The sequence below is a fragment of the Sus scrofa genome, chromosome 8, assembly GCF_054392235.1.
Source record: "Sus scrofa isolate SSC_HxYL_T2T_F1_AM1 chromosome 8, Sscrofa_HxYL_maternal_Yorkshire_Landrace_v2.0, whole genome shotgun sequence".
Lineage (NCBI taxonomy): Eukaryota > Metazoa > Chordata > Mammalia > Artiodactyla > Suidae > Sus > Sus scrofa.
In genome coordinates, this window is record NC_139390.1 from 91,805,472 (window position 1) to 91,819,694 (window position 14,223).

At 34.3% G+C, this 14,223-nt stretch overlaps 1 protein-coding gene across 12 annotated transcripts in view; it reads left to right on the forward strand.

Annotated features, from left to right (window-relative positions):
* INPP4B (inositol polyphosphate-4-phosphatase type II B) overlaps positions 1 to 14,223 on the forward strand; it is a 696,813-nt gene that overhangs the window by 537,738 nt on the left and 144,852 nt on the right. For all 12 annotated transcript variants that reach the window (XR_014812874.1, XM_003129178.7, XM_084972777.1 and 9 more), the window contains one exon: positions 12,153 to 12,261. Coding sequence is in view for 11 of the 12 variants with exons in the window: in XM_003129178.7 (XP_003129226.4) it covers positions 12,153 to 12,261 (109 nt within the window). In the remaining variant the exon portion in view is untranslated. The remainder of the gene's footprint in view (positions 1 to 12,152; positions 12,262 to 14,223) is intronic.

The window sequence follows — 14,223 nt, forward strand, 5'->3', positions numbered from 1 at the left end:
AAAATGAATCCTTCAGTTTTATGAGGGCTAGTAAAATTGGAGAAAAGTGGCCGGTTTACGACCTATTAAGAGACATTGAAATCTTTAATTTAAAAAGTAGCCAAATTTAAAGATGACTTACAGCGGCATTTTGTAAAAAAAAAAAACAAAAAACAAACAAACAAAAAAACAAAACTCACTTGCAAATACTTAATAACTAAGGATGAAAAAAAAAAAAAAAACAGAGAGAGAGAGAAGGATGACTCAGGTTAGGGCCATGAAAGGGTAGCAGTATCTCAACCAGATAGTTCGTTGGAGGTCAAATTGATGTTTAAATGTGCATTCAAGTATTTGGTGATGATCCTTAAAATTCTTCCACCAAAAAAGGGACTTATTATTTCAGTGGCCCTTTGCCGTATACTTATTTCTTGAAAGAGAAAAGAACCGTTTTCATTATGCTGTTTTTTTCCAACAATATCTAAAAATAGACCAGAGCGAACCAGGATGATACAAGGCATTTAGTTTTTGTTTCTCTAATGTGAAAGGAAGAAACCAGCAACTAAAAGAAGGAAATTTAGAATAGCAAGTAAAATGTCTTCTAATAGTTTAGTGGGATATGTATCAGTGTCCTAGAGCTTTCATAGCAGAGTACCACCAACCAGAGTTCCGAGGCATAAACCACAGAAATGGAATGCCTCACAATCTGGAAGTGGGAAGTCTGAAATCAAGGTGTTGGTGAGGCATGCTTTCCTCTGAAATCTATAGGCAAATCCTTCCTTGCTTCCTTCAAGCTTCTGGTGGTATGCCGGCTTCATTTTTCTTTGGTTCCTTGATGCATCACACCAGTTCTCCATCTTCACGTGTTCCCCTTTATGGCTTTACATAGTCTTTTCTCTATTTTTCTATCCAAATGTACCATTTAAGGACCTACTTGATTAGTTCGAGTTGGATTAAAACCTGTTTTAATGACCTGATTTCAACTTCATTGCATCTGTAAAGACCCTACTTCCAAATAAGGTCCTATTCTAAGATATCTTTCTTGAGGGGCACAATTCAACCCGTAGTAGGGGATATAAAAGAATTTCTTAATTGTGATGACAAATGTTAAACAGTGGAGAGAATAGCAAGATTTTGGTGTTACAGAACTAGGGTACAACTCATCAACTAGAGGATTTTTGACAGCAATTTTCAGAAAAACCAGTTTCTTCCTTTTAAGAACTAAGGATAAAAACATGGGAAAGGACTAGACATTCCAACAACCAAGAATTAACGAAAAGGTACTGAATTCTATTACATATTGATTTTTCCCCAAGGTTATTTGTACACACACACACACATATAATATACATGTCATATGCATATATACAAAACATTAAATATTAAGTTTACATGTTTTTTAAATATTTGTTTCTATAAGTTTATGTTTTCACTCTTTTTTGATGATTTTCATTTTTGCTATTACAGTCAATTTATGGTGTTCTGTCCATTTCTATTCTACAACAAAGTGAACCAGTCCTACATAGATGTATATTCTTTTTCTCACATTATCCTCTATCATGTTCCATCACATGTGACTAGATATAGTTCCCAGTGCTACACAGTGGGATCTCATTACTTATCCACTCCAAAGGCCATAGTTTGCATCTATTAACCCCAAACTCCCAGTCCATCCTACTCCCTCACCCTCTCCCTTGGCAACCTCAAGTCTGTTCTCCAAGTCCAGGAGTTTCTTTTCTGTGGAAAGGTTTATTTGCACCATATATTAGACTCCAGACATTAGTGATATCATATGGTATTTGTCTTTCCCTTTCTGACTTACTTCACTCAGTATGAGAGTCTCTAGTTCCATCCATGTTGCTGCAAATGGCATTATTTTGTTCTTTTTTAATGGCTGAGTAGTATTTCATTGTGTATATATATACCACATCTTCTTAATCCAATAATCTGTCATGGATATTTAGGTTGTTTCCATGGCTTGGCTATTGTGAATATTGCCCCAATGAAATACAGGTGCATGGATCTTTTTCAATGAAAGTTTTGTCTGGATATATGCCCAAGAGTGTGATTGTTGGGCCATATGGTAGTTCTATATTTAGATTTCTGATGTACTTCCATACTGTTTTTCATAATGGTTGTACCAATTTATAGCTCCACAAACAGTGTAGGAGGGTTCCCTGTTCTCCACATCCTCTCCAGCATTTGTTATTTGTTGACTTATTAATGATGGCCATTCTGACTAGTGTGAGGTGGTGCCTCATAGTAGTTTTGATTTGCATTTCTCTAATAATCAGTGATGTTGAGCATTTTTTCATGTGCTTGCTGGTCATCTTTATATATTCTTTGGAGAAATTCAGGTCCTTTGTCCATTATTTAATTGGATTGTTGAGGTTTTTTTGCTGTTGAGCTATATAAGTCGTTTGTATATTTTCGAGATTAAACCCTTGTCAGCTGCATCATTTGGAACTACTTTCTCCCATTCTGTAGGTTGTCTTTTTTTTTTTTTAATTATTGTGGTTTCCTTTGCTGTGCAAAAGCTTTTCAGTTTGACTAGGTCCCATTGGTTTAGTTTTGCTTTTGTTTCTGTTGCCTTGGGAGACTGACCTAAGAAAACATTGGTCCAGTTGATATTAGAGAATGTTTTGCCTATGTTCTCTTCTAGGAGTTTTATGGTATCTTGTCTTATGTTTACGTCTTTAAGTCATTTTGAGTTTATTTTTGTGCATGGTGTGAGGATGTGTTCCAGTTTCATTGATTTGCATGCAACTGTCCAGTTTTCCCAGCAACACTTGCTGAAAAAACTGTTTTCCATTTTATGTTCTTGGCTCCTTTGTCAAAGATTAATTGAATGTAGGCGTCTGGGTTTATTTCTGGGCTCTCTATTCTGTTCCATTGGTCTGTCTGTCTGTTTTGGTACCAGTACCACACTGTCTTGATGACTGTGGCTTTGTAATATTGCCTGAAGTCTGGGAGAGTTATGCCTCCTGCTTGGTTTTTGTTCCTCAGGATTGCTTTGTCAATTCTGGGTCTTTTATGGTTCCATATAAATTTTTGGATTGTTTGTTGTAGTTCTGTGAAAAATGTCATGGATAATTTGATAGGGATTGCATTGAATCTGTAGATTGCTTTGGGTAGTATGGCCATTTTTACAATATTAATTCTTCCTACCCAGGTGCATGGAATATCTTTCCATTTCTTCAGATCCTCTTAATTTCCTTGATTACTAACAATGGAATATTAGAAAAGGAATATAAAAATACAATACCTTTTAAAATTGTACCCCCCAAAATTAAATACCTAGTAATAAACCTGACCAACGGGGTGAAAGAATTATATGCTGAGAACTACAAAATATTTAAAAATTTTATAAACTATAAAATTTCATCAAGGAAATGTTTTTATAAGTTCAAATGTTATTATTTTAAATTGAAATTCAGGTGAAGTATGTGTTTTATAGACTATATCATCAACTTATAAATAGAGATTAAGATCTTAACTTAATTTTGGGAGTCTCTACAACTTACTTTTTTATTTTGACCAAGTTTATAACCTTTCTGGACTTTTGTTTTCTTATTTGTAAAATAAAATGGTTAAAAGTTGTCGATGGTAGTCAGTCAGATTTTCTACTTGCTTATATAACATGTATTTAGCAGATTAAATGAATCATAGTAAAATTTATTTAGGATCCATTGTTACTGATTTGATTGCGTAGCTGAATTACAGACAACATTTTGCAGGGTAATGATGCAAGTAAGATTTTCCAAGCCTTGGTATTTCATTGGTGAGTTATTTAGATATAGTCTACATTTATTTTCATTCTTACCATTAGTAAATTGCTTCTTTCCACATTTGATTAATATGCCTCCTATATTTGGAGAGGCACTTTTGCAAACAATAGCCAGCAGATTCACCAAATATAAGGCTCTTGTTTTTAGTTCTTGAAATAAGTAACTGAGCAGAACTAATGTTGTCATGTCTCATACTGACAAATGCAATAACCTCCATTTAACTTCATGTACCCCTAGACCCATTAAGTTAATTTTTCATTCGCATTCTTTACTTAAATTCAACAAACAGTATACCCACCACAATAGAGATCTTAGTGGTGACAAAAATAACTCAAATCCCTGAAATTAAGAAGAAAAGTTCCAGAGTTCCCATTGTGGCTCAGTGGGTTAAGAACCCGACGGTGTGAGGATGGGGGTTTGATCTCTGGCCTCACTCATTGGGTTAAGGATTTAGCATTGCCTCAAGCTGTGGGGTAGGTCACAGATGCAGCTTGGATCTGGCGTTGCTGTGGCTGCTGGCGTACGCCTACAGCTGCAGTTCTAGTTAGACCCCAGCCCAAGAACTTCCATATGCTGCAGGGGCCTCCTTAAAAATAAAAATAAAATAAAATAAAATAATTTTTAAAAAGAAGAAAAGTTCCCTCTCCAATATACCTCAGTAAATTTTATCAGTTGTGAATATTATACATTATGGATTCTTGTGATAGTACTTTAAGTTATATGTTTTATTTATATATAGCAGCATATTATAATATATCGAGAAGAAAGAAAGGGGAAGGAAGGAAGGGAAGAAGAAGGAAAGAGAGAAAGAAAGAACCTCTTCTATTATATCATAAAGCCACAGTTAGAATCAGGTGCAAGTTTGGTTAGGATTTACTGCATAACTATGGATGAGTCAGCTAACCTCTCTATCCCTGTAACCTTCTAATCGCTACACAGAGGGAAGCAGGAAACAAGAGGAACTATTTCGAGCTCCCTGATTTCTGTTATCTCAAGAGTTCCTATCTATGACCTCGTCAATGAAATGTAATTACCTTCTAGATGTGTTTAACATTGATGCCAACTTGCTTGGACTATTTTCAAACAGATTTCCCTTAAAATTCCCTATTGTCTTGTGATTAATGTTGAAGTCATTTTCTAGGCCATTTTGAAGTCAGGAATGATGCTTAAATTGTTCCTTGAAATGAGATCAGCGTGTCTACATTTTTTTTTTTTAATCACACTATTTTTATAGTTGTAGGAATTTTAAAGAGATCTTCTGGGAAAAAAATAGACTTATTATCTCATTTCTATTATTAAATGGCTTTTAAAAGGCTGTGAGGCAGACCTATTATTAAATTTCAGACCAATCTGGTATCTTTAGCTTGATGAGGCTCAACCACTTGAACTCCACTTTCCTAAGATGGTGGACTCTGCTATTTTCACAAAGCCAAGGAATTTTTGAAGCATAGAATATCAAAGAAAGAAGATGTACAGATGGTATTTTTAACAAAGAAAAAAGGACTTTGCACTGATTTTGCTTAACTTTTCTGTAAGATAAAATGTTCACCTTGATTTTTTTAATTTTTGGTCTCACTACCAAAAATCTGAAAGTTAAGGTCAATTCATGTCATAGAGATACCCTCACTTAAACAGCAGGATAAAATGAGGAAAATTTTTAAGCAAGACAACTATCACCGATCAGAAAATCTTAGAATTTTAATTTTTTATTTACTCTTTTTTTTTAATATCTGACTTCTCCTAGAGGAAAACAATGAATTGTACCTAATTCTAAGTAAACTTACAAGAGTCCACCTACTCCAGCCAAGAATGAATATAGTACTTTAAATATATTCCATTCTTAATTAAACTAAGAGACCAGAAAATAATTACCATGGTGTACATAGATCTATCTACTATTTTATTTTGTAGTAATTGCAAATGAAATTCAAGGATGAAGGGATCAAAGATACCTAATAGCTAAAAAACAAAGCAGTTTTCTTTGGCTTAAATTCATATTAATTCTGAGAATTGAGCTCAGCCACTACTATCTAATTGATATCATTCATAACTCTTAATATGAATGGGGTATCAAGTTGGCTTGGGAGGTGGGGAAATGGGAGACATGGCTTCTGGAATATAGAGAAGGTGCTACCCATCTAGCTCTGCTGAACCAGAGCAATACTATTTTCTACTTGCCTATTTGAACTGTATTCTATGAAGTCCAAAATTGAAGAATATTTGGGGAATGCCTCTGTAATTTACTTCTTGTTACCTTCACCACTGAGAACATATAATTATGGTAGAAAGTTAGTTCCCTGTCTCTTCTTCTTTGTTTGAAAGCATGATTCTTGTGCTACTGATTATTATGTAAGTTTTCCATAGAATTTCATTTATCCAATCTGCTTTGATTAACTTACTTTTACTGTCTTCTTTAAAATGATAGTAAATGGTAAAGAAAATTATAAAAATGATTATTTATTGAAAAGATGGGAAAGAAAGGACTTGGATTATGTAAACTTTGTAAAGGACTGGATATTCAGTGGGTAAATAAAAAGAGGCTACAAATATTGTACATTTACTAGTAAATTTGTTTCTTACAGAGGTATGGATTAACAATTCTGAAGTTATTTTGTTTTTTTACTAGAGTTGACCAATTATGTAAATATATAGGTAAAGAAAGTCAAGTTTCTCTATGTCAATGAGAAAATTAGAAATAAAGAAGGAAGGTTAGAACTAATTTTGTGATGCTGAATTGAAGTCAGAGGTAACAGTATGGACTCATAGTTTTGTTGTTGTTAGTATAGATAGATCAATAATTAGAAGGATAAATATAGATCTGTGTGCACAAGTTAGTATATATACGTGTATTTTCTAGCTCCAGCTACTGAAAGGAATTGAAAGCAGTAGCAATGAGCATAACCGCTCCTAGTATTTGATTTCTGAACACCATTCTCCAATAAAAATGACTAGAGTTCCTTGGAAAACTGGTTGATTCCAAGGCTGAGGCAGGAAAAATATGAGTATGGGGTGTTTTGTGGCTCTAGAAAGGAAAGTGTTCAAAAAACAAACAAAAAAGACCAAAAAAAAAAAAAAAAAAAAACAGAAAAAAACAGGAGCATAATAAATGGCATTAGAGCCAACCTGGAAGAACTCCTGGTGGGCAAAGCTAGAACAACTTAAACATAAAGCTAGGGATGGATTATGTATCAGAGAACAAAGTACCCATGAGCCTATATTGATGTTAATAAATGATTGAATAAATAAATGAATGAAGAAAAGGGTCAACTATTCCTCCCAGAAGAATTCCATTTAATAAATGTAGAAGGAATGAGGGAAATGGAAAATCACCAATTGAATGCCAAATGAATGCTAAAATTGATGGGTGCAAGTTTAAATAGAAAGAGGATATTTGCATAGTCTTAAAATAGGGCCCTCCAAATGTTTAGGAACTTTACAGCGAAGAATCAACTGTAGGTAATGGCAGACATCACCTTGACCAACACAGGATGGTTAATATCAAGTAATATATATCAGCTTAACCTATTCCTGATACCACGTGCTGAGAAGGGCATAAGCACCTGCATAGTATCCTTCTCAGTAGTGCAGAACTTCTGTCTAATCATGAGAAAACCTAAGGCAGACCCAAACTGAGAGACATTCTACAAAATAACTGACCAATACTTTTCAAAAGTGTCAAGGTCAAAGCAAAAGACTGAGAAACTATCACGTATTGGAGGAGACTACATGATGGCTAAATGAAAGGTAGAATCCTGGATTGGATTATAAAAAAGAGTAAACGGCATTAGCGAAAAATGATCTGACTATATATCTACTTTATTTAATGGTATAGCACAAGATTACTTTCTTAGTTTGGGTACTTAGTCTATGGCTATGCAAGATATTAACTCTGTTCTTAAGTGCAGAGTATACAGAATTCTATTCTAATTTTGCAACTATTCCAGAAATCTAAAATTATGTTAAAACTTAAAGTGAAAAATATTCAAAGAGCAGTAAGATTGTTGTAGTTTTTTGTTTTGTTTTGTTTTGTTGTTTTTTTTTTGGCTGTGCCCACAGCATGCAGAAGTTCCCGGGTCAGGGATAAAACCCTTCACACAGCAGTGACCATAGCCACGGCAATGAAAATGCCATATCCTTAACCCACTGATCTACCAGGGAATTCCTAATGTTTATTTTTAAATAAAAATCATATATAAAGTGTACAACATGATGTTTTGATAGGCATATACATAGTGATTGAGGACTGCAGTCAAGCTCATTAACTAATCCACCTCCTCACGTAGTTAATTTTTCAGGAGAGGTGAGTTGTTTTTAAAGGAATTCTCTATTTCTTCCTGTTTTAGACAGCATGTTAAAATTTAATTCAAATTCTGTGGCAACCTTGATAGCAATTAATTGTAAGCTCTTTTGATTTTTATTTTATGTGATAAGAATGTTTAACACAAGATCTACCCTCTTGACAAATTGTTAAGATCTACCCTCTTGACAAATTGTTAATCATACAATACATTATTGTTAACTCTGGGTATGATGTTGGAGAGCAGTTTCCAAAGCTTATTCCTTCTGCTTTACTGAAACTTTACATCCTTTTGATTAGTGAGCCCACCTTTCCTCCTCTTCACTCCAGCCTCTGGAAATCACTATTCCACTCTCTGATTCTGTGAATTTTAGTGTTTTAGATATCTCATATAAGTGGAATCATGAAATATTTCTCTGTGACTGGCCTATTTCCCTTAGCATAATATCCTCAAGGTTTATCTATATTGTTAGATATTTCAGAATTGCCATGTTTTTAAGGCTGAATAGTTTCCCATTGTATGTATACAGCGTATTTTTTCTTTATCCATTTATCTGCGGGTGGCATATATGTTGTTTCCATGCCTTGGCTATTGTGATTAGTGCTGCAATGAACACAGAAGTGATAATATCTCTTTGAGATATGGGTTTCAGTTCTTTTGTATAAATACCCAGAAGTGGGACTGCTAGATCATCTGATAGTTCTATTTTTATTTTTATTTTTATCTATTTATTTATTTTTTGGTCTTTTTGCCTTTTCTAGGGCCACTTCCCACAGCATATGGAAGTTCCCAGGCTAGGGATCTAATTGGAGCTGTAGCCGCCGGCCACTGCCAGAGCCACAGCAACTCGGGATCCAAGCCCCGTCTGTGACCTACACCACAGCTCACGGCAACACCGGATCCTTAACCCACTGAGCAATGCCAGGGATCAAACCCACAACCTCATGGTTCCTAGTCGGATTCGTTAACCACTGCCACAACAGGAACTCCCTGATTTTAGTCTTTTGGGAAGCCTCTGTGCTGTCCTTCATAGCAGCTGCATCATGTTGCATTCCAACCACAAGTATACAAGGGTTCCAATTTATCCACATTATGGCCAACACTCGTTGTCTTTTGTTTTATGATTATAGCCATCCTTACAAATGCGAAGTGATAACTCATTATGGGTATCATTTGCATTTTCATGATGATTAATAACATTTAGCATTTTTTCATATCCCTCTTGGCCATTTGTATATCTTCTTTAGTGAAATGTCATTAGCTCATTTTTAAGCAGGTTATTAATTTTTTTCTTTTACTATTGAGTTATAGGTGTTCTTTACATATTTTAGAAGTTAACCTCTTTTCAGATATATGGTTTGAAAATATTTTTCCCCTAATTTTGTGTATTTCCTTTTCACTCTGCTGATTGTTTCCTTTCAATTTGATTTTGTTCCACTTGTTTATTTTTGTTTACATTGTTTGTGCTTTTTGTGTCATTTCTGTGAAATCATCGTTAAGACCAATTTCATGTGAGTGCTTTCCTATGTTTTCTTTCTAGGAGTTTTACAGTTTTTAGGTTTTATGTTTAAATCCTCAATTCTTTTTAAGTTGATCTTTGCACATGCCCTAAAGGTCTAGTTTCATCCTTTTGCATGTAATAATTATAAGCTCTGTTAATTTATAGACTGTGATCCATGAATGGATACATATTTATTCCATCTGCTGTGTGTGTAAGTATACACACACACACATATATATATACAGATAAGTATGTGTGTGTGTATATATATATACACACATAATGTGTGTGTGTGTCTCCAAATTCTAATATATTTGTTTTTAGATAGCCTATCTAAAATTTTTATTCTTCAGTTAAGAATAGAATTCCCTGAATGATCTGAAGACAAATATGATAAACTGAGTTGACCCTCAAAATATTTTTCATTTATTTATTGACATTTGTTGAGCACTTAAGACATATATGATGCCGAGGCATTTGAATGTTGTTCTACTAATATTTGAACTATCTGAAAAGAGGGATATAGGTATCAAAGGCTGTGTTGGGGCAGAGGGATTGAATGGTCCTCCATAAAGAAGTGATCCACTGCACAGAGGATGCAGAGAGGCTAAGATTGAAAAGGCTATAGGAATCCTGGCAAGCAAGGAGAAGGATCAGAATTAAGATAAAGATGATTAACATGGATAAGAGAGAATAAAATTTTGGTAGCAGAGTTGTTAGAAATGAACAGATACAGAAAGAAATTAAAAATGAGCTTGAGATCTTGAAGACTTTACTCTGGAAAACTTATAAGACTGAAGTACCTGCATGGACACAGGAAACCAGAGAGGAAGAGCAGGTTGGAAATGTCAGAACAAGTTCAGCTTAATTGCTGGTTGACACTCTGAGATGTTTATAAGACAGTTATGAATAATTATTTACTGTGGAAGAGGTCGAACTAGCCAGAGATGGGTATTTTATAGGCTTTGGTAGAAACATAGTGGTAGAACTCTCAAAGGGATGAGCTTGTAAATAGAAAACAGAATGGAAACGTTTATGTAACACAACTTATAAGTGAAAGAGCTGGGATCCAGAAACATGGATTCAGGATCCAGTCAGTAACTTTAACTATTGATTTTCCATCCCTGGGTTAGAAGTCAGAAGTCCTTGGGTAACAAGGCTTTGTGGATTTGAGACAAAGTAGATAACTTCTCAAGGTCCTTGGGTTTCTTGTCAGATAAATGAAGCTGGACTAAAATTGAGTGTTGGTAACTTTGGGGTGATCTCATGACCTTTTGAGAAGGCTGTGACCCCTTTTCATGAAGTAGAACAGGTGCACCAATACAATTCACATCCACTCATGGACACCTTAAAACCCTTTTCTTAGCCCTAGGTTAAAATCCCCTGGACTAAGAAATATGAACATTTCACACATGGCTAATATGCTGCTATATTAAGAAAAGATGACCCCTAGTTGATTAGTTACTTCTTAAACTGTCAAGTGATCACCACTCCAGCAATCCATTAAGTGGTTGTTCAGCATCTGCCTCGCTGATGGTTTGGCTTGGGTTGTATTTCTCTGTGTTTTGGGACTTTGATTTCTCTGAGTGCTGCTGAAGTCTTTCACTTGAAGACATATGTCCTTAAAAGAAAAAAAACCGTTTCAGATGCATTTGGATTGAACCACTATAAAGAAGTTATGGTGTTTACCTGAAGCTAATAAAATAATTTGTTTTCCCTGTAAATGAGACCTGAAAAACAACCAAAATGTCAATACCAAAATCAATTTGAAAAAGATCTACTATGAAATTAGGTTTCTCAAATAAAATATAGTTTAACAAGAGGGCATTCACTCTGTCTTCCTTCTTATGGGGATACTTTTCATTAGAATGTAAAAATGATGGGATGTTTTGAAGCAGTAAACTCAGTATGTATCAAACTTGATGGTTTTCAAGATCAAAGGATTGAATTTCAATTTAAATGTATGGATTTTTATTAAAAAAACAAAGTATCTCACTGGAAAATAGATCAAGTGACATTTTGTGTATTCTTTCTATGTCACCTAAGGAAATTGCAAAATTCAATTGCATGCATTCAAAAGTGTGTAAAATTTGGTATACACAGGCAGGAAACTACTCTACAGATTTTTTTTAAAGTACATTAGTACTATTCTGCCCTTGAGTCAAAGTGCATTAATATTTTCATTTTTTCTCTGTAAATTTTGGTAGAAAGACTGTTCATTATTGTTGAATTTCAATATGATTGCAAATTAAATGATGTAAAACTCAATAAAGTAAAATACACAAAAGACCAATTAACATGTTATCTCAGTAAGTATACAGAAGAATGAGAGAACAAACTGTTCTACACAGTAGCGTATAATTAAGATGTAGTCATAAATCAAGGAAATATTATAACTTGTTTAGGTGCACAGGTGGCTTTTAGAAAGATTGATTAGCTCTTCTGGCCCCCTTGAGATGTGAGTTCGTAGTTATTCCTGCAAAATTAAAGATTTCGCAAACTTCCCGCAGTGTATATGCCACAATGCAAACATCATGCTGGAGATAAATGTTTGCAAAGTGTTCATGTCTTTGTCCATTCCTGTTCCAGATGCTCTCTACGATGTCATCACTGTGGGAGCCCCAGCTGCCCATTTTCAGGGATTTAAGAATGGTGGTCTTCGGAAACTACTCCATAGATTTGAAACCGAAAGAAGAAAGTAAGTGATGTCAGGATGCAGTAATGATTTTTCCCTTCGGAGAAATTTGTGTATAAGGTTAGAGTAGAGAAGCTTGGTCTGTCACAATGAATAGTTTTTTTTCTTTAATCTTAATTAAAATTTAGTGGCGTATAAGTTGACTTACAATGTTGTGTTAGCTTCAGATGTACAGTGTAGTGGATCAGTTATTCATATACATATATCCATTCCATTCCAGATTCTTTTCCCAAGTTGGTTATTGCAGAGTATTGAGTAAATTACCTTGTGCTATATAGTAGGTCCTTGTTACCTATTTTTTGTATAGTAGTGTGTGTATATGCCAATCCCAACCCGCTAATTTATCCCCTCCTACATTTCTCCTTTGGTAACCATAAATTTGAATTCAAAATCTTTGAGTCTATTTCACTTTTGTTAGTTATTTTGTATCATTTTTATTAGATTCTACATATTAGTGATCTATTTGCCTTTGTCTGACTTACTTCACTTAGTATGATCATTTCTATGTCCATCTATATTGCTGCCAATAGCATTTTTCCATTTTTTTTGTTGTTGTTGACTGAAAAATATTCCACTGTATGTATAAATTACATCTTCTTTACCCAATCTGCCGTTGATGGACATTTGGGTTTCTTTCATGTCTTGGCTATTGTACATGATGCTGCAAAGAACATTGGGGTGTGCGTCTCTTTTCAAATTATGGTTCTCTGTCAATGAATAGTTCTTGATGTCTCCAGCCCATTTAGGAAAGTAAAGTTGTTGACTTAAAAAAAAAATACTTGAGGAGAAATTAAATTATAATAAATGAAATGACTGAGATAACTAAGCATATTGCTTATAGAGTAGCACTCTGCCAGTGGAAAATTTTTCTAGAAGCCATGCTATTAAAAAATAGTATTCTGGTATCAACTATTGCTCTTTCAATGGAATGGGGTTCAGATAGAGATATAACTGAAAGCATAGTCAAATTTAACTGTGAAGCTAAAGACACTTAATGGAGAACATAAGTCCTAATTTATGACTCTGACCCTACTAGCAATTTCCACTGTGGCCTGAGGCAAAGACACTTAACTGCCCTCTCATTTAATTATGCCATTTGAAAAAGAGCCATGATGTAGAACTCTATCACTTAAGTGATGAGATTAAAAGAGAAAACTTAGGGAAAAGGCAGGGCACAAACCCCAAAACATTATTATCTCTGTTATTTATAATTTTAATATACTTCCTCAGCTTTTTGTTTGTTTTTAGCTACTTCTAAATACTGCATCATTAGTTTATCCTGCATATACCAACCAATTGAGTTTATTCTTTAATACCTTCTGATTATGACTATACTTGTGTAATTCATGAAGAGTGTTATCCAGGTGTGAAGAGTAACTTTTCCATTTCAAGTAGTTACTCTTCTTGGATTAAGAACTCAAAATTTTAAAACTTAGGGGAAAATATTTATTGCTCAGTCATAGTTGGTTTAGTAATATTAGAAAATCTGAGTGGCAAAACCAGAACCTTTTTTTAAGTTTTATGGCATTTATCACGTAACCTTTGTTATTCAATGTTACGTGTCCAGATGTTCAGGAAAAAAAGGACTAAAAAAAGTTAAATTGTGTAGCTGATATACTGTTATATAAATGTATATACTTATAATGCATATACCTACATATTACCTACATATTTTTTTTCTTTCTTATTTTAAAGAAATTGATTTTGTACTGGTACAATATGTTAACTCCCCTACAGTTCTTATTAAGATTTCTCCATTTTTTTGTTTTTGATTTTTTTGGGGGAGGTGGCTGGGTATATAGTTCTATGAGCCTGTATCACAGGTGGAGACTAGAGTAACATCACCCATAATCATCATAAATAACTGTTCCGTTACCACATGGAAACTCCATGGGTTATCTCTTAATAGCCACACCCTCCCCCTAGCCCCTTCTGCTGCAGAAAGTTGTTCTGTTGCCTTATTAT